The sequence below is a fragment of the Talaromyces atroroseus genome, assembly GCF_001907595.1.
Source record: "Talaromyces atroroseus strain IBT 11181 chromosome Unknown scaffold_19, whole genome shotgun sequence".
NCBI classification, from domain to species: Eukaryota; Fungi; Ascomycota; class Eurotiomycetes; order Eurotiales; family Trichocomaceae; genus Talaromyces; species Talaromyces atroroseus.
The window spans coordinates 336,282-356,614 of NW_017971451.1; the positions used below are offsets into that span (position 1 = coordinate 336,282).

The following is a 20,333-nucleotide window of genomic DNA, read 5'->3' on the forward strand; positions in this document are numbered from 1 at the left end:
GAGGCTACAAACACTGGCAACTCCGTATATCGCTACTTATTCCAGACATTATTCAGCCAGCTAAGGTTGAAACGTAAAAGCCCTTACAGCTCCGCACGTGGTTATTTGAAGATTGTTCCACTGCAGCTAGCTCTCGCATGGCCCTGGCAGCAAACTCAACTACAAACGAATATCTCCGACGGACCGGAGTCCTTTGCTGTCAAGCCACTTATCATCGCCTACTCGTACGTACTGTCCTAGAGATACCTGCGCTCAGCTCCGGGGGCCGGGTTCGGAGTTTGTGCCGGAGTTTTTGCGCATCCGACCCCAAACACTCGGTTGCCAGTGCTAATTGGGAGTTTAGAATCCTTCTAGAACAAATTAGAACTTACACTTTTAGGGTATCACCGATACGAGGTACGATAGCGTGAGATGCATTGAGCGTGGCTACTGCTTAGCCCCATGTAGATATCTGATGATATGCGGCAGGCAGATCTACCAAATATTTGTTGATATGGTCTCTACCTTCTACCTATAGTATCAAGTTTACAACCCTCGCGTTTTCCCAGTGCTGAAGAATAAGTTGGTTTAATCTTTCGACATATTAACTCTTTTACTTTGCGTATTTGCATTTTTGAAATGCGTTGAGCTTGATTGGACTCGCGCTCGAAGATCCCCAAGATGACTCAAAGCACTTTCGTTGGCGATGCTGGTTTTAAGAAGTCTAGTACCGAGAAAGATGACAGAGCAATTGCTCACAAACTCCTTATTGAGCTCCTATCGTGAGTTTATCTTTTCTCTATCTGTGTGCACTGCAGTCAATGCTAATAAGAAATAGGTACCAGCTCTCACTTCCAGTACGATGGTGAGTATAATCTTTTAACTATCTCACTTAGGAGCTCTAAGATTCTTATAAAGTCTAACCTTATGGTTGTAGGATTGAAACCCAAAAGTATTTGTTCAACGCCCCTGAATCTGTGAACAAATATGTCGAGATCGGCGCCAAAACAACGCTGGCTACCATGGCCAAACGTATGGCAGACCGACAACCAGCGGCGGAGCAACTATCAAAGTCTATGGATATACTTTCATACAGCGACCAGAAGGCAGATCTGTACTACGAATATAGCCCCGAGGCAGAGATACAGCTACAAACGTCGACGTCCTTAGAACCCCAAAATGTTACAAGCGAAGCTACCAACACGACTATATCAAATTCTGCCGTAGCTCCTGCAAAAGTTTCTCCATCTATAGCTCCAACTCCTGCCAGCTCTGCTGATGCTAAAATTTCGACTTTTCCCAAGGGCACAACAGATAATATCCCTAATATCTCGGCGACTCATATTGTTATAGCACTTACAGCTCAGAAGGTTAAAAAGCCCTTTGAGGCTTTGCCAATACAAAAGTCTATTCAAGAACTTTCTGGCGGTATGTATCCATGCAATCAAAACCAATATTCTTCTTACAAGAATGCTGTTTGTTTGGCGCTTGTTTCTATTCAATTTTGCTGATGAAATTCAAGGTAAATCAACCCTTCAAAATGAATTGATGGGCGATCTCGTCGTTGAATTTGTTTCTGTTCCAAATGGTGGTGAATATATGCCGTTGGAAACATTGGGTGAAACCCTGCAACAGGGCTTCAGCGGAAAGCCCGGTAAACAAATGTCCACTTTGATATCCAAACTCATATCGAGGAAAATGCCAGGCGGTTTCAATCAATCAATGATGCAGAATCACATTGAATCACATTGGGGCTTGAACAAGGGACAGTCAATTGTTCCAATCTGTCTTGCAGTTACCATGGAGCCACCTGCCCGTCTGGAACATGTGGAAAACGCTAAACAGTTCTTGGACGATGTTGTGACTCGATTTGCGTTGTTTTCTGGAACATCACTGTCTCCTAGAGCAACCGGTGATGGAGGTGCAAGTGACAGCCAGTCCACTGTCATGGTCGACTCTGCAGCTCTAGACAATCTTCGAAAAGAGCAGCGGGACTTCCAAATGAAAGAATTCAAACTTCTCGCCAAGCACCTTCAAATGGAAGGTAAGGACGACCAACAATTACAAACTCTGATAGCTTCAGGCAAAGCTATAGAAGAAAAGCTAAGCCGCTGGAGCGCTGAGTTTGACGACAATTTCTTCGACGGTATTGGCTCTCTGTTTGATCCAAGAAAGGCCAGACAGTACGATTCGTCTTGGAACTGGATTCGAGAAGAAACCGTTCGACTCTTCAATAAGCTCGCTCTTGGTCATATAGATTCCGAGGATCAGGGTCTCCAAATGCTAGCCCGGAAATGGGACGACAGTTGTGTTGAGATTGCACAAGACTTCCTCCGGAATATAGCTAGTTCAAAACGTGAAATTCCGATCAAAATTCAGGGAATTATTCAATTGAACTCGTCATTTGTGACTACTCAACCAGTTTACCGCTACTCCGGCCGAACTATGACACCCCTAACATATGTGTCTTCCACTACGGGCAACATTGAATACAAGGAGCTCCCACGGGACGTTTCTGAATATGTTGCCTTTTTAAAGAAAGGTCGCAGGACGGTCCACGGTGAAGACGTACCTTACGTGCATCTCCGAAAGCGACAGGCTGGCAATGGCGAATTCAGATATGACACGTCGTTGACAAAGATTTTCATAGAGATGTTAGAAGCTGGGGCCAGCTCTGGGCTCACATTTTCTGGCAAAACATTTCTAGTGACCGGCGCTGGACCCAAGTCAATCGGAGCTGGCGTGGTCGAGGGGCTGTTGAACGGTGGCGCCAAAGTAATAGTTACTACAAGTCGCGATATGTCCAACGGAGCTGACTTCTTCGCCAATATGTATCGTGCACATGGCGCACAAGGTTCATCTTTGAGCGTTATTCCGTTTAATCAAGCCAGCAGGAAGGACTGTGAAGAACTAGTTGAATACATCTATGGAGCCAATTCTCCCGTTGGGGGTGATATTGACTATATCGTTCCTTTTGGCGCTATTCCCGAGAAAGATGATATCAGCAAATTGGACAGCATGACCGAACTCGCTCATCGCGCAATGCTTACCAACATCCTGCGTATCATCGGACTCGTATATAAAACTAAAAGAGACCGTCGTATTGATTCCAGACCGACTAATGTTGTTATTCCCTTGTCATTTAATCAAGGTGGCTTCGGCGGTGACGGTCTATACCCAGAGTCTAAGTTGGGCTTGGAGACTCTGTTTAACCGATTCTATTCTGGCAACTGGCAAGAGTATCTCACAATTACCGGGGCTGTTATCGGTTGGGTTCGCGAGACCAGTTTATCACAAGCTCTAAGTTTGGTGGGCTACGCAATTGAACAGATTCCTGGACTCAACGTCTGCACGTTCTCTAGGGCGGAGATGGCTTTCAACATCCTCGCGTTGATGACTCCTGAAGTTACGGAGATGGCAGAAGATCATCCTGTCTATGCCGATCTGACCGGTGGTGCCAAGGAAATCACCAACATCAAAGACATCATGTCAGACTCGAGATCTAAGTTTACTACTGAGAGCAATATTCGGAGAGAGCTACTTGCGGAAAAGTCAAGGGAGCAAACTGTTCTTCGTGGTAGCGCGTCTCATATCGAAACAGACAAAAGAACTATTTCCCGCATTCGACGTGCAAACTTGAATCTTCAATTCCCAACATTGCCTGATCATTCTGACTTGACTGCTGATGTAGCGGAGTTGGAAGGCATGATTGACCTCTCACGGACGGCTGTCGTAGTCGGATATTCCGAGCTCGGTCCATGGGGCAATGCACGAACACGATGGGATGCGGAGCTTCGAGGAGATTTCACTCTTGAGGGTTACGTGGAAATGGCTTGGATTCTAGGCTTGGTCAAGCATCATAAAGGGCAGATCAATGACCAGGTTTACGTTGGCTGGGTCGATGCGAAGACGAAAGAACCTGTCCGTGAGGACAAATTCAAGGAGTTATATGGAGATCATATCATGAAGCACTCCGGCATTCGTTTCATTGAGCCTGAGTTATTAGGTGGCTACGACCCATCCAAAAAGGAGTTTATGCAAGAGATTGTGGTAGAGGACGATCTTCCTCCGTTTGAAACTTCTAAATCCAGCGCGGACGCCTTCAAGCTTCGTTTAGGCGAAAAGGTCTCTGTGCAACCTGTGCAGGAGTCAGAGGAATGGCAAGTGACTGTTCGAAAAGGAGCTCATTTTATGTTACCCAAGTCAGTACGTTTTGACAGGGCTGCGGCTGGTCTCCTACCCACCGGATGGGATCCTCTTCGATACGGTATCCCAGAGGATATTGTGCAACAGGTTGACCCCGTCACCTTATATACTCTTTGCTGTGTGTCAGAGGCTCTTCTTTCAGCTGGTATCACTGACCCATACGAGTTCTACAACCACATTCATGTTTCCGAATTAGCTAACTGCATTGGCACCGGTGCGGGTGCAATGTTAGCCAGTCGTGGGCTATACAGGGATCGCTTCCTTGATCGCCCTGTGCAAAGCGACATTTTATCTGAATCTTTCCTAAACACTACTTCTGCCTGGGTCAACATGCTTCTCTTCTCATCATCTGGGCCGATAAAAACACCCGTTGGAGCTTGTGCAACTTCTATTGAATCCCTGGAGATGGGTTGTGAGGCAATCAAGGCTGGAAAATCCAAAGTTGCTATTGTCGGAGGGTACGACGACTTTCAAGAGGAAGCATCGTATGAATTTGCTATGATGAAAGCCACAGTTAGCAGCGAAGAAGAGCTTGCCAGGGGTCGACGGCCAGCAGAGATGTCACGACCCAGCACTACATCGCGTGCTGGCTTTGTAGAATCCGCTGGTTGTGGAGTGCAAATTGTCATGAATGCTGAACTCGCAATAAGAATGGGTCTGCCGATTTACGCCGTAGTCGCGTACTCCCAAATTGCGGCAGACCAGAACGGCCGTTCTATTCCAGCCCCTGGCCAGGGTATCCTGACTGCTGCCCGAGAATTTCCAAACCGTCATGAATCAAAGTTGTTGGATCTGAGCCACCGACGAAAACTCTTTTATGACGACATTGCTAATATTGACAAGTGGTGGCACGAGAAGAGCCAAACTGCTGAGCACTGCGATATTAGTCTAGACGAGATTCAAGCTGCTGCCCGCAGCAAGATCAAGCAAGCACAGTACATGTGGGGAAATGATATCCGATCTCAAGACCCGCTTATTTCACCTATCCGAGCAGCTTTGGCAACATGGGGATTGACTGTGGATGATATCCAGGTAGCATCCATGCATGGAACGTCAACCAAGGCGAATGACACAAATGAGGCACAGGTTATCAACGACCAAATGAAGCATCTCGGACGTCGTCTAGGCAATCCTCTTCTAGCAGTGTGTCAAAAGTCTCTCACGGGACATCCCAAGGGTGCAGCAGGTGCATGGCAAATGAATGGTTGCATCCAGATGCTGCAGAACAGGGTTGTGCCTGGTAACCGAAACGCGGATAATATTGAAATCAAACTCAAGCAGAACAAATACATTGTCTACCCCAAGGAGGCAATTCATATTCTAGACGTCAAAGCCACGATGCTTACTTCATTCGGATTTGGGCAAAAGGGAGGATTGGTTCTTGCTGTTGCGCCCAAGTATCTGTTTGGCTCGGTAGCCGCTGAGACATACGAAGAGTATCGCAGGAGGGCAATCAAGCGACAACGTACTGCTAATACTGCATTTATTTCTGGTGTTCTGGGTAACTCTCTGGTCAGGCTTAAAGATCAATCGCCATGGGGAAAATCAGATGACAAGATGCGCAAAGTCTTCCTTGATCCGACATCCACTACCTTTTAATATGAACCGAATCTGATGTATTGCTTTATTCTGATTATTTAGATATTATTTTATTTGCTAACAATGTCTGGCTAGTATATTGGTTATTGTTTTCTTCTCTGCCGCAGTTCCATTAACTTTTAGGTACATCTTCGGGTTTATAGGAATGTTTTCAACTATATTAGTCCACCAAGTTCAGTAGATGGGTAGATTAACTCCACGAAGTGTTAAGGCGTATTTTTGTTCCCCGGGCCCTGCGTTCTGTGGTAACTACCTCAGTAACAAACTCGCATTTATGTCAAAGAAGACATGTATCTGTCAAAGGGCACACACCCGTAGACATAACTATGTCCTCAAATCATTCAGCGTGTTTGTCTCCCAGTTAATAATGACATTCCCACAGCGATTTCTGATAGATTCATTCGGAAGACTGACGAAAAATTTGAACTAGTCTGTTCTGTTCATTCTGGATTGAAAAATATAGATTGACCAATCAACACTCACGGCATGTGAGCCAATCATTTTCCGGCTGCGGAGGCGGCAGACACTGATGCATTGGTCGATGCACCCCTTACAAGCTAAGCGACTCTCACTGCAATAGAAAGTTGACCAAGTAAAAACGAAGTATGGAAAAGGCGAATTATAAGCATTTTTTCAATACTGTGGACAGACTCTACATAATGTCAAGCAATAATAGGAAATAAACAACAGAGCTCAGTGGATATCGAGATATAAGCATAATGTCCATGGGATATCTAGTCCAGAACCCATGGGTTCGGGCAAAACAAAATAAAACAAACGTAAATTATGACAGGAAAAAGTAGGATAACGAATCAAAGAGGCTATAAGCAACATAAAATCAAAAAAAAAAAAACATAGATCTTTACAGCTTGACAACGATTTTAGAGGCAGAGACACCCTTTTTTTGGATGTCAAGAGCCTCCTGGATGTGCTCCAGACCCTTAGCAACGACCTCGGCCTTCGGAGCAGGAGTAAAAGTGCCAGCGGCAAGAGCCTTGGGGAGGTAATCAATGAAGATACCACGGCCGACTTCGCTGTTGGTGATCATACCGGCGTTGAGGAGGTTGGACTTGATGCCCTTGAACATGCCCTTGACCTTATAAGAGATCATCCAGGAGACGAAAAAGATAACGGTGCGCAAGAAGATGAGACTCTGAGGTTCCTTCTGGGGCACGGGAAAGGTGGCCATGGCGACAAATTTGTTACCCTGAGACTTGTCCAGAATTTCCATCAACTTCTCAGCGGCACCCTGGCCGATAGACAAAGCACCGGCTGTAGTCTTGCCTTTCAAGGCCTTGACCATCTGGGCAACAACGGAAGGGCTCTTGTAGTCAAAAACCTGGCTAGCACCGAGAGACTTCAGATATTCATGGTTTTTGGGAGAGGCAGTAGTAAAGACTTCGTATCCAGCAGCAGCAGCAAGCTGGATGGCATTGACACCAACGCTGGTCGAACCACCCCAGATCAAAACAGTCTTGCCGTTGGCGGGCTTGGCGGGCTCAGAGGGCAAGTCGAGCCCCAATTCAGTTTTCTCAAAAAGGCCGGCGGCAGCAGTAGCAATACCGAGAGGAATGACAGCGGCTTCTTCGTACGACATGTGGTCGGGGATGTGGGAGACCATGTTGGGTCGGAGCATAACGTAGTCCTGGAAGCCACCCTCGGCCGGGTCGTTGATCTTAGGGTCGCTTCCACGGGTAAAACCGACGACGCGGTCTCCAACATTGAAGCGTTTAACGTCCTTGCCAACCTCGACGACTTCACCGGAGACGTCGGAACCAAGAACGAATGGGTAGGCAAGGTGCGTGAACATGATGTCGCCTCGGGCCTGGATGAGCCAGTCAATTGGGTTGATGGCGACGGCGCCATTCTTGATAATGATCTTGTCGGCATCAGCGGGCTTGTAGGGAGCATCCCTGACCTCGAGGGAGGGCGCTTTTTGCCCTGGTTGGTAGGCAGCACGGTTGGAAGGCATTGCGATGTGTGATGGTGATGGAGGATGACAAGTACACTGACGAAGGATTCTGTTCCCAAGGAATCAGGAAGATTATAAATGCGTTCAGACCAAGCTTCGAACAATCTTGAAGCGTTGAGTAGGGAATAGGAAAAAAATAGCATGAAGCAGCCTTGGAATCCGGAAAAGAAACTGGCAGTTTATACCACTGCTTCTACCCTGCCGGATCGGCCGCCCCCAGCTAAAAGCCAATTATTCAAGCTCGCCGAAGCCATTGAATCACAAACTGGCACTGCAGCGATTGGCCGATGGCGTGAATCCGCCCGTTTTGAGGCAAACAGCTTTGAGGATGAGCCAGCAGCGCGCGGGGCGAATAACGTCCCGATGCGGCCAAACAAGCGCGGAGCATCGGAGCGGAGATTCTGTCACGTCCGTACAGCTCTGGCAGCAACGGAGTCAGGCAATATTACTCCGCCTATCGCCACCAAGTATGAGGAATGCACAAAGAACAGCATTCCTATTGCTAAAACACTATCTCTCTTTTCTTTGATCTTGCGACAAAGCTTGCTTACTGTCGCGTCCTTTGAGCGTTAGAGTCGGAAGTCGGAAGAACGTAATTGCGAGTCACGGGACTGCTCTTTTGGGTCAGTAAATTACGCGGTATTCTGACGGTATCTGAGAGCGCCGACTAGCCAATTGCTTGGACCGTACGGTAACACGCTGCATCGAAACACAACACGCGGGCCGTCCTTCCTCACGCCAAACGACATCCCCAGACTCTCTAGGTCGACACCCTGGTTATTACATAACAACTGTCTTCCAGCGCTTAGCATTTCGCACTGTTACAGTTGCATGCCTTTCGACCACCTCTTTGCAACTCGTCGCGGACTTGCTGACCAATGTTGTGATGGCTGACGGGCAGCCATCCCATTCACAGCCCCCCGAACAAACCCAGCCGCGACCAAGTAGGCGCCGTGAGAAACCCCAGCTGTCGTGCACTTTGTGCAGACGACGAAAGTATGATGATATTGTCCCTGTCCTTTCCCCTGGCACCATTATTGAATAGTATCCCGAAGATCACAGCAAGCAAGTTGACCAAATACACTACAATGATTCATATCTGACATTTTTGAACAGGCTTCGATGCGATCGAGGTGAACCATGCGGGACATGCGTCCGCCGCGGCCTGGCGGGGTCCTGTGTTTATGTTAGATCCAATGTGCAAGGCTCGCAGCCTTCTCCTCCGCCGGCCGTCAGTAGTGTGACTGATCGTATCAGCCAGCTGGAGCGACTGTTGACCTCACTTGTAGAGGGTAACAAGAACTCAGCTCATCCTAACGGCGACGGGTCGTCTCCTGTGAGGTCAATGCTCCCGCCGTCGCCGGGCAGGCCAGCATACAGAGAGACACCCTACACAGCGGCGGATTCCGGATGCATAAGAGTCGAGAACAACTTGACCACCTACGTGCCGGGCACTCACTGGACTGTGATACTAGATCAGGTAATTACCGATCTTTTCCTTGTTTGAATTAATATCTGGATGCTGGTGATTTGAGCATAAGGCAAGAACATATATCTGTAAAGCACGGACTGCACATTATTGGCTAATGAAGGTTACTGGCCATAGGTTACAGAGCTTAAGAACATGTTAACCAATGATTGCAGCCGCACCGATTGCAGTGCCTCCTATGCACCTGCGTTGGGCGTCGAACATGATGAACGGGATTTGCTGTTTGGAGGACACAATGGCGTAAAAAGCCAAGAGATCATGGCTGCTGTGCCACCAAAGTCTGTTGTGGACAGGATGGTTGCAGGTTATTTCCTCGACAGGCCAATCGTCCCCGGTATGTGCAACGAAATTATAGTCAGTGCGGAGAAACTAAATTAAGAACTAGTTGTTTTACACGGTCCAACGTTCCTAATCGAGGTGGGTGATTCATTACTTGTCGCTCGGAATCTCTTCTCCACTTGTCTGTTTTTATCTTACCTTAAAGCATGTGTCGACCACAATATCCAACAGCACCATGAGATAAATAAAACCAAAGGGCATTTGCTGACTTAGGTAGTATGAGCGTTTCTGGGAGAACCCACTAGGGACATCCTTGATATGGGTAGGTCTTTTATTTGCAGTCATGTGTCTGGTTGTATCATATCGACCAGAGGTAGTTCCGATGGTGTCTGATCCGGCAAGTCTTGCGCGAGCGTTTAGACAGAAGATTGCGCAGTGTCTGTCCCTAGGGAAATATACTAAAGGACAGCACCATAGCATTGAAACACTTTTGCTCTACTTGAATATTGAACTCCTTCGAAGAGAAGATGCTCAGACTGAACCGTGGATGATGTTTGGAGTGACTGTGCGACTTGCATACCGCATGGGTTATCATCGGGATGCGACGCACTTCCCTCAAATTTCCCCGTTTCAAGGCGAAATGCGGCGGCGTATTTGGGCGCTGATTGTTCAGCTTGATATCTTCACTTCAGCCCAAGTGGGCTTACCCCGAATGACTCGAGATGACCAAGCAGATGCAGCTGAACCGCGCAATCTTCTAGACGAAGACCTGCATCAGGACATGCAAGAGTTGCCCCCTTCACGCCCTTCCGCTGTTCAGACAGAAATTCAATACACCTTGTTGCAGACCAAACTGGTTTTAGTGTGTGGTCGGGTTTTTGACTGGGTGGGAGCGCTGTCGAGTAAACGGACGAATTTGTCCTTTGCGGAAGCCGACGTTGCGCGACTAGACAAACAATTGGATGACGCATATGCGGCATTGCCAGAGCCCCTTCGCATGCGTCCAATGTCAAAGTCATTGGTAGATAATGCGGAAACTATCCTCCGCCGGATTTCTCTTTGTCTGCGTTTCCAGGGAGCTAAGTGTCTATTGCACTATCATTTTTCATCTCTTCTTCCGTCCCTTCTCCAGGGCCAGCACCTCAATGGCCATGACACAGGTTCTCACGAAACCACTATTCGCGCTGCGTTACAAATCCTTCAATGCCAGCGGATTTTATACGAAGAAACTCAAGTTTCCGGTCGGCTCTATAAGGATCGATGGAGAGTCTCATCATTGCTTAAAGACCCTTGCTTGATGGCTACCGCCGTGCTGTGCTCAGAACTCGATGGGCCGCATGGTAGACCTCAGAGCTCACGCGAAGATGGCGAGCGTATAATAGATACCTCAGATAACATTATTATGACCAATCCGGCCCTTCCGACTCAATCACGGCAGAGTGTGAGAGCCGAGATTATTCAAACTTTGCACGATTGCTGTCTCGTCTGGACTCATCTCAGCGGGACTTCGTTCGAAGCCTCGAAAGCAGCAGAAGCAGTCCGCACGGTACTAAATAAAATGCAAGATATGAGTGTCGACTTATCGCCGACAGTCGATACGAGATCAATTGTGGATTTTACAATGAATAACAGCATTATGGTTCCTGGGAACAGTATTGCTGAAAATTCTTCCAGAGGTATGCACCATCGAAGTTTTTTCTTCTGTTTCCTTTTTCTGAACAGACCTACGTACTGATTCATTTCAACAGGTTTTGATCTTCTAGACCACGGGGCACAGAATCTAGTATCGAACATGCAGCATGACAGTACCGCCCATCAGCTTAATGAAGTGACGAACCACACAGAAATTGGTCAAAATGCTCAGATGGAATATAACCCGTTGTCCCCGTCTCAGCTCAATACGGTGAGTCCCATACCTGCATTAAATATTTTGACAAGTGGCTGAAAAGGAGACTTGGTAGTCGCAGAGAGCGGATCAGATGCAAAGGATCAACAGGTATTTTCCAAAAAAATTTGCGTTTCCTATTTGAGGCACTGCATTAGATGCCGGCAGACGGTTCTATTATTTCCTTTCAGGCATTAGCTAGTGGAGCTTTATGGGGCTTGACGAAGTATTGATCTCCAAGGTCAACCAGATTCCATGACTTGGGAACAGATAGTATAAACAGGCTACCACCTCTTTCCTAGAAATATGATGAAACTGCTGGATTCAGCGAGCATGAAAGCTCCGTTGGGCTACAGCCCGCCTTCCCGTCAGTATGGAGATAGATGTATGATATTGTCTTACATTACATCGTATGGTATGTTACTGTTCTGTCAAGAATACCGCGCTGTTACTGTCAGACTTACCGTTATAACAGTCCGGTTAAATAACCGTACATCCGCTCTGTTCCTCCGTTCCTCCGCGCACGTGCGGGAAAATCAATATTGCCGATCCCCCTTGTTCTCGGACTAGGGCCAGCCATCAGCCTCGTTTGGGATCTGTCTCCCTGGGAGAACTTGGCACTGCACATAATATTCTCACAGAAATGTACGATGAATCAAAGGACACGGCGAGTTACGAGTATGGGGCCAGCAAAAATGCCTGTTAACTACGTTGTTGGCCTCGTATCGGGCATAATTTCTTTTGCGGTGCTTTTCAAGATAGGAGGCTGGGCCTTTTTCTTTTATGCCTGTTTGTTATCATCGTTGCATACTTGTGCGGTCTGGATTGAAACGTTAAGCTACATATGACCAATCAGAAATACTCCTGTCTGCAGGGAGTATCGTATTGATGTTATCCCCGTGCTACATGTAGCCTTGGCTATCTAGGTAACCAGCCCAGCCTGATTACGAGATAGGGAATTCATTCAGTGTTTTACTTCAGCATGCATATCATACGTCGATATATTCCGTGTACTGAAACTAGTTATACAGAAAATATAGCCAACCTTCTATATTCGTGCGAATTCATTTGTTCAACCATTAACTTCCTATTTCGGCAATTTTCTCGCCCGCGCCGATTGCCTTCTAGGGCAAGAAGGGCTAAACGTCGGCGCGACGCAAAGCATTATTTCGGAATAGATTGATGCAAGGCTTAATAAGATGCATATCTGCGCCAAAAATCTGATTAAAGTGGGTATTAGTTATGTCAATATTTCAAATGTTAACTAGACTAATTACATGTTTGTACGCTCTCGGCGTTTGACATTGCTTGCTTTTTTTTTTTTAGGTACGACAGGTGTCAAAGCAAATACGAAGAGGCGCTCACTGTACGCATAAAGACTTATGGCTGTATCTTGTATGGAGCTTGGGGGATTTTTATAGTATACTTTGTTATAGACACGCTGTACCTAGGTATGCGATATATGTAATAGAGGATCCTGTTCGTGAACGAGGTGTCCAAGGCGATCTTATTAGTCCCAAGTATGAAACTTTTAGCTCTGGAATAGAAGGTAATAAAACAATACGTGAATACAGAGATGCGTAGTATAAGGTAACTGTGAAACGTGTATTTACACGTAAAATGTCATAGATCTTGTTTGCTACAACTTGAAGCATGGCAGTATGCCGGATATTGGGTTTTTTCTTTTTCTGCCTCGATATCTGTATGTTCACACGTATGGAAGCAAAACGGTCTCGGCGAAAAAAGTTGCAAGTATCTGAAAGATATCTACACCGTGCTCACAAAAAAAAAAGTGCGTAATAAACAAACCTTTAGTTAGTAAAAGGCGGGGGTTGTATAAATCCAAGTAGTGGTTATTACCTAGATATGATGGAGAGAAACAGGGATACTTGGCATATATACTTTATTTGATGTCCAAGAATCAACCATAAGAGGCAATAGCAGCATTTTTTCACCAATATCCAGCCAGTTTTAGCGACCGTTTTCCGCAGACTATCCATCTAGCAATCCAGCGCAATTAATCAAAGACAGCTGGAAAAAAGCGTACTCCAGTCTATAAACAAACCCAATGATATATACCAAATGCAAATTAAAGACAACATCTTCGACTCATAGAATAGCACCACCAAGAGGCAATGAAATTGAGAATCATCCATCAGGCTACATTAACGTGAGATTGCAGCTTCTGAACTGGAAAGACTGTCTCCGAATTGACCTGTTTTGTCAGAACATCCGTTTCATAGGCGACATCGAAAATATTTTGCACCAAAACCATGACATCTTTGGTTTTGATGGGAATACGATGGTTGCCTTCCCATTCCATAACCCTAGTCGTTCCTCTTTCGGAATATTGCCTCAACAGCTTGCGATGCTCATCCAATCCAGCATCAAGGGTACCATGAACATGGATTGTGGGGAGGTACAACACATGCTCTGTGCTACCGACGAAGTTCTCGTCTGGCAAAGCAGTCATAGAGATCTGAGACGCGTCTACCAAGGCAGGAGTCATAAGCAGATTATGGTCCAAAGAGACCAAAGGCCCTCTACCTGCTAGTATGACTGCAAAACGCCAGTTGGAACCAGCATGATGCAATCCAAGTCGCTCGGCGCGAACCTGCTGACGGAACATGAGACTCGCACAAATCTTCGCACCTTGACTAAAGCCAATCAGGCCGACCCATTCGCCACGGCCACCACGACGGTCGTCCTCACTCATAGCCGCTTTGAGGCTGTCATCAATAGCCTGGACAGCATCGTCAGGGTGAATCTCCGGATGAGTTTCGTTTGACCGTAGCCAGCGCTTGAAAGGGCCGAACTCCTTGTAGACAGAGGTAACGTCAGGACCAGCCTGAGATGAGAAAGGTGCTTCGGCAAAAACCAGTCGAAACGTGGTAGATAAATATCGCTTGATGATGCGGCATTGTGCTCGGAAGATTTTGGCGTTGGTGCCACCTCCGTGTAGACAAAGAATACGCGGTAAATGTAGATTCTGGTCTATTTTTGCGTCGGTTTGCTCGATGACCATGATAGTGATGGTTAGGAGGTTAATAAAAATTCGAAAGTGCAGTTGTTTTTATATAACTGGTGTGTTGGCGTAGGCAGAGATATCAACTGCCACTTCAATTGAGTACTGGTATGAACGGTAGTGTACCTATCCAGAAGCGTGATAATGGATCTATAATCTACAGAGAAATTAGATATATATAAGCCTTTAAATAGATAGGACTGAGGACTTACCAATGCCAGCAGCAATTATTAGGAGAACACCTTATAAGTGTGCTCAGCACAGTACCTTGACATCGTTATAGGCTTTTGGCTATTGAGTGACCAGGCGACTGGTAGACGACTTTTAAAGAGAGCTGACATTCCAGCCCAGCCATCGCTACTAAATAATCGTATCAGGTCTATCGGTGTTGTGTTTGCCCCAGTTCCCTAAAGATAATCCGTGGGTATGAATATTGAAGACCTCTCGCTAACACTAGCACGAAAAGATTTCTAGATCTAGGCAGCGAAGGCAAATTGATACTGTCTCGCGCCGTTTCTCCAGCGCCAGGCTTATACGAAACCGGACTGCTTTCGGATTTTTGAAACTCATGTGGCCTCCACGTGTAGAGCAACTAATCATATTTACTTCCGATATGCGGATTGTGACTGCAATGAAAGATACTATGATATGACTAAACTAGCGGTGTTATACTATGACTAACGTACTGCAATCTCAAACCCCGAATGTACGGATTCCAGTCTCGGATGTCGGACTTTCTATCACATCTAGAAGAACTGTCTGAGTTATACATCTCGAATTCTCACCTTATCCAGTCTAGCATTGAATTTAGAATACTCATCGTCCATCTTAAGGAAGTATCTCGTCAGCTTGTACGTTAGGGGTTACATTTTTGTCTTGTCATTTCCATACTCCATAATGGGGCCATGATCAAGGGCCAAAAGTCCGAAGAAACTCCGACAAACAAGGAGCTATCATGACAGGGTTCTATGGGATAGTGTTTCTTGCTGCTTTGAGTGGAGTCAACCTGCAGGAAGTTGAAGATTTCTCAGCTATTTTCCAGGCGTATGCCAGTACATGAGTACATCTAGGATGTCGATGGAGGGAAAATTGGGGTTTGGTGCAAAACGCATCAAAGGCACGGCCCACGCAGCAACTATGTCTTGCAAGCCTTATTAAACTAAGATAGTACTAGATTCTATTATAAAATAACTAGTTACCTATCTATGTTCTGTGTTTGGAAGTGATTACATTACTACATTACTACATAAAGTGATATATGGATTAGTTTCAACTTTTATTGCTGTCCAAGGTGTTTCGCCAATTGCATCTGCAAACTTAACTGGATATATTACAGACGACCACAATATAACGAACCAAAGAATCAAGTCTCAACCATGGGCAGTGCACCAGAACCGAAGAGTAAATTTCCCATCATCCTCGGCGCCGGTCTATACGGAAGCTATGACCGATTCGAGGGTGCTCGAGTCAAAACCGTCGACGACGCCAAAGTCATGTTCGATATTTTCCAGACATATGGCCATAAGGAAGTCGACACGTCACGCATTTATTCCGCTGGATCATCAGAGGAGTTCCTTGCTGCTGCCGACTGGAAAGGCCGAGGTCTGAATGTTCGCGACAAGTTGTATCCAACCAAGGGCAAGCCCCTGGGCCATTTGGGACCAGCTTATAGCCTTGAACCGACAGATGTGCGCAAAGGCCTGATGGACTGTCTTGAGGCTTTGAAGACGGACAAACTCGATATCTTTATCCTGTATGCACCTGACCGCAAGACCCCCCTTGAAGATACGCTGCGAGAGGTGAACAAGCTCCACGAAGAAGGATATTTCAAGCGGCTCGGTATCGCGAACTATATGTCGTGGGAGGTGGCTAAAATCTGCGAGTTGTGTGATCGATACGGCTGGATCAAGCCCAGTATCTACCAAAGTCTGTACAATGTTCTCTCCCGCGCCATAGAGCCGGAGCTCATTCCATGCCTGCGCGCGTATGGGCTAGCTTTGCACACCGGACAGCCCCTGGCCGGTGGTTTCCTCACATCGCGATACACGCGAGACTACCCAGTGACTGAACACGAGGCAGGCTCTCGTTTTGATCCCAAGTGCTTTCATGGCAAACACCATCGGTTCCGCTACTGGAATGATACCAACTTCGATGCCCTTGACATGATCCGTGCCGTGGCTAAGAAACACGATCTTACTGAAGTCCAATGCGCCATGCGTTGGCTCAGTCATCACAGTTTGTTGGATAAGGAGCGTGGCGATGCTATTATTATCTGTGGTGTCACTCCTGGTCAGTTGAAGGAGGATTTGTCTGCTTTGGAAGAAGGTCCTTTGCCGGAAGAGGTCGTGCAGACTTTGAATGCGGCGTATCTCAAAATTTGGGGCCTGGTTGGACCATACAACCATTGAAACGTATAACACCAGAAAACCGACTATGATGTTTTTCTCGGGTTTCATATGCCTTATTCGTATAGGTAGCTTATGGTCATTGTCGTTGTCGGAGAACATCGTATGTAGATGCGACCTAGATCTAGTGATGGTTGTCTTGGTCGGTAGTGTTTAGATGAAATTGAGATTATGAAGAATGAATATGAAAGAATGTAAACACTAAACTAAATACACAAGACAGCTTTTCACCAATTGCTGCGAGAATCTAGGTTATTGGAAGATAAATTGAATGATTAATTGCCATGTATGTCAAACTCAATCACAAAGCACCGAAACGCCCTAACACAAGGAAAACAACACATTGTACGGTGGAAGATGTGACAATATATATGTATACAGCTGTGAACAATGTAAAATGCAGAAAAGCAGTTAACCAAAACCAACCATAACAAACTCAAGAACAACGCAGTATCTATGCATGGACTCTTCCATCAGGTGTCCCACGATTGCTCCGCTCATACCTCCGCGCATGCTGATTATCTGTACAATAGCTCCCATCTATTCGTTTTCTTTTCAAACCCCAAAGCTTGCATAAAACATCTGATATAGCCAATTCTTCATAGTCCGCGGACATCCCGCTATCGATAGGCGCGGACAATGATCAATATCAAAATGCAAGCCAATCAAACGTCAGTCTTCGGTCTATCCGACTGTGCAGGTCCAGCAGGTCGACCCCCCGGAGGCCCATCCTTCTTTCGGATATCTTTCCATCCCATGGCCCACGAAGTCAACCAAGCAGCACATGAAGCGCCGACTGCAAGGTAGAAAACCGAGTCGATACTTGTTGCATAAGCCACAAGAACAGAGTGTAAATCGGCTGATGGAACGACTGTGCGAAAACCGGTAGCCCCGGCTTCGATCACTGCTTCAACATTCACATCAGGGGCTTCCCTAGGAAGCAGGTTCCGGAGGCTGTTGTTGAATATCACGTCGGCGAAACTGAGGAATGTTGCTGAGAAGAATGACTGGCAGAACATTGTCATGGCCATGGCTGTTGGGACCTGTTGTAATTTCAAAGTGTTTTGTACTGCGATGATGGGCTGATATCATGAACGTTCAGTCATCAAACCTGCGTAAGCAATGGCAACACGTCAAAGAAGGGTAAGAAATAAAATCCGAAAACTAACCATCTGTAAGGCCATACCACGGCCTACTCCTAGTATGATTTGATATCCAATCCACCTTCCAGTACTAGTCGAGGTCGAAAAAGTCGAAACCAGTCCATTGGCTACAGCCGCGAGAGAAGCACCGATGACGCTCATAGGCAGGTAATAACCAACCCTCCCCACTATAGAAATTGTTAGTGACTTCGATATTGCAGCACAAAGTGTTCAGGGTGTCCTCACATAATTGACCTGAAAGTATGGCAGAAATCACCTGGCTGATAATACTTGGTAGAATATCAACACCGCTAATCATCGGACTAGCACCCTTAATCGCCTGAAAATAGATGGGGAGGTAGTAAGAGCCACAAATCAAGAGTGAAGCCAGAAACCCGTACGTGACGCAGCTTGCCCAGACCGTGCGGATGGTGAAAATCGAATATGGGATCATAGCACGATCACCGACGCGGTACTCCCAGATCATGAAGATAATGAAAGTAATGCCAGCGCCGCAGAAGAGACCGATAATAGTAGCCGAGTTCCACGGATAGGTGCTACCACCGTACTGTAAGGCTAATAGGAACATGATGGCGGCCGGGGCGAATAGAATAAATCCGATCAGATCAAGATTGCCTAATATTGTACTGACGCTCTTCAAACCCTTGGGCTTGGGGATTTGCTCGGGGATGTTAAGGAACACCAGAAGGATTGCGACTAGTCCACCTACTGGAAGATTGACGTAGAAGCCTGGTAGAAACGAGCGAAATGAGCAATAATCCTTTCGAGACATGCCAATTAAGGGATCTAACTCACACCATCGCCAAGAAACGTAGGAGGTAAAGGCTCCTCCAATCAGTGGGCCAGCTACCATGCCGAGTTGGGAGACTATAGATGTATCGTTAGTATCTCTCTATTCTGGTGCCGATTCGAGGATTACTCACTTCCCATCAAAAACCCCATAAGAGCTACGAGCTGTAGTCAGAAACACGTCAAATTTTTACAAGGATGAGACTTAGATGTCATACCAGGTCTCCTAGGCATAGGCACAGCGCCCGCAACCATCGTGAACGCTCCGTTCTGTATACCGGATCCTCCCATACCGGCAACTGCACGACCAATGATCAACATGTTCGACGAGGTTGCGACAGCGCAGATTAATGAGCCGACTTCGAAGATGAAGAAGAAGGTTAAAAAAGTCCACTGCGCAAAGTCAGCTTTGTTCGGTTGTTATTATGATATAGGGTGTGCCAGGTCCATACTTTGGTGTTAAATGTCGAGTAGAATCGTCCTGTTAACGGTTGTAGGGACGCACTATTCGAGTTTATCAGTTGGCATTTCCATTCATGTATCGAGTGTGCGATATACTACGGTGTTTATGCCAGAACAATGATAACGTGAATCACTTACCTCGCTAACGAATATGCACTACCGTACCAACCGACATCATTGAGCGAGTGAAACTAAAAAGTGAAGCAAACTCTGTCAGACAAGCACTTCAGAGAACTTTTCGATCACAAAACTGTAGCATACTTCGTTGGTAATTTTTGGTGTTGCCTGTGGAAGGAATGTATCATCAGCACTCCGCCAAAGGTCGCGAGATCACAGCACAGCACTTAATCAACTCACAGTTGCAATGATCGATGTATCAAGTAACATGAGAAAGGCAACTAAAGTGATACCGATCATCATGAAAACCAGTTTTGATCCCCTCACCCATTCCGGAGTCTGCGGCGGTCCTTCTGCAGGTGGTCCTCCGGGTGGTCCTTCATGCTGACCTTCAGGAAAAGGCTTTTGCTGGTCGTGCGACGATGCGGAGGACGATGATTCTGGGAATTTGGAGCCATCTTGGAGCTCTATGTCTTCTAGTGGTAGGGGTAGATGATGTGATTCTAATTTCATGTCCTTGGGTTCATCCGCCAATTCGATGCCCAATGGGGATGGCATCTTTTATACCCTCTTATTAAATATCCTCTTCGTATACCTTGCCCACTTCTTCAAAAGCGGAACAGAAGGGTATGCAGACCGTAGAGAAATATTGTCGTTAGGGATTTCAATAAAACAAAGGGAATGGCCGCAAGCAAACTAGGCACGCTAGACGTTGATCAGTCTAAGATATCGAATGTCAAATGTGTTGTCGTATAAACGAGTAATATAAGTGTACAAGCAAACGAAAAACCAGAAGACCGCAGCGTCATCCGCCCCCGTAGTTACGTTAGGGTTATGTTTTGGCTGAGATCAGTCAACGGGCCAGAGCTTGTTTTTCCGCTCACTATGGCATTGAGAGCAAGACACATACGAATTTGCCAATAGCCAATGCTGGTTCGAAACAAGTGGGATCAGGTGCTCCGT

The 20,333-nt window shown here is 46.4% G+C and overlaps 6 protein-coding genes across 6 annotated transcripts; 3 read left to right on the top strand and 3 right to left on the bottom strand.

Moving 5' to 3' along the window:
- Window positions 1–660: 660 nt before the first annotated feature.
- monB (Fatty acid synthase subunit alpha) lies at window positions 661–5,784 on the top strand (the record flags this gene model as incomplete). Its single annotated transcript, XM_020264232.1, has 5 exons — window positions 661–761; window positions 818–844; window positions 917–1,407; window positions 1,502–2,023; window positions 2,057–5,784. 5 exons carry the CDS (start codon window positions 661–663, stop codon window positions 5,782–5,784), a joined length of 4,869 nt encoding a protein of 1,622 aa, XP_020115617.1.
- An 862-nt stretch (window positions 5,785–6,646) lies between these two features.
- On the bottom strand, window positions 6,647–7,756 carry UA08_09246 (enoyl-reductase-like protein; the record flags this gene model as incomplete). Its single annotated transcript, XM_020264233.1, has 1 exon — window positions 6,647–7,756. One exon carries the CDS (start codon window positions 7,754–7,756, stop codon window positions 6,647–6,649), a length of 1,110 nt encoding a protein of 369 aa, XP_020115618.1.
- A 1,624-nt stretch (window positions 7,757–9,380) lies between these two features.
- Window positions 9,381–11,792, top strand: UA08_09247 (putative Transcription factor; the record flags this gene model as incomplete). The annotated part of the gene is made up of 6 exons (XM_020264234.1): window positions 9,381–9,579; window positions 9,631–9,662; window positions 9,802–9,846; window positions 9,994–11,200; window positions 11,273–11,427; window positions 11,712–11,792. The coding sequence occupies 6 exons, from the start codon at window positions 9,381–9,383 to the stop codon at window positions 11,790–11,792; spliced, it is 1,719 nt and encodes a 572-aa protein (XP_020115615.1).
- Window positions 11,793–13,564: 1,772 nt separating this feature from the next.
- UA08_09248 (esterase) lies at window positions 13,565–14,434 on the bottom strand (the record flags this gene model as incomplete). Its single annotated transcript, XM_020264235.1, has 1 exon — window positions 13,565–14,434. The coding sequence occupies one exon, from the start codon at window positions 14,432–14,434 to the stop codon at window positions 13,565–13,567; it is 870 nt and encodes a 289-aa protein (XP_020115616.1).
- A 1,376-nt stretch (window positions 14,435–15,810) lies between these two features.
- On the top strand, window positions 15,811–16,842 carry UA08_09249 (aldehyde reductase; the record flags this gene model as incomplete). The annotated part of the gene is made up of 1 exon (XM_020264236.1): window positions 15,811–16,842. One exon carries the CDS (start codon window positions 15,811–15,813, stop codon window positions 16,840–16,842), a length of 1,032 nt encoding a protein of 343 aa, XP_020115631.1.
- Window positions 16,843–17,504: 662 nt separating this feature from the next.
- UA08_09250 (MFS trasnporter) lies at window positions 17,505–19,928 on the bottom strand (the record flags this gene model as incomplete). Its single annotated transcript, XM_020264237.1, has 10 exons — window positions 17,505–17,882; window positions 18,009–18,169; window positions 18,228–18,731; window positions 18,798–18,869; window positions 18,926–18,949; window positions 19,010–19,184; window positions 19,244–19,295; window positions 19,392–19,444; window positions 19,515–19,538; window positions 19,611–19,928. 10 exons carry the CDS (start codon window positions 19,926–19,928, stop codon window positions 17,505–17,507), a joined length of 1,761 nt encoding a protein of 586 aa, XP_020115632.1.
- Window positions 19,929–20,333: the final 405 nt, after the last annotated feature.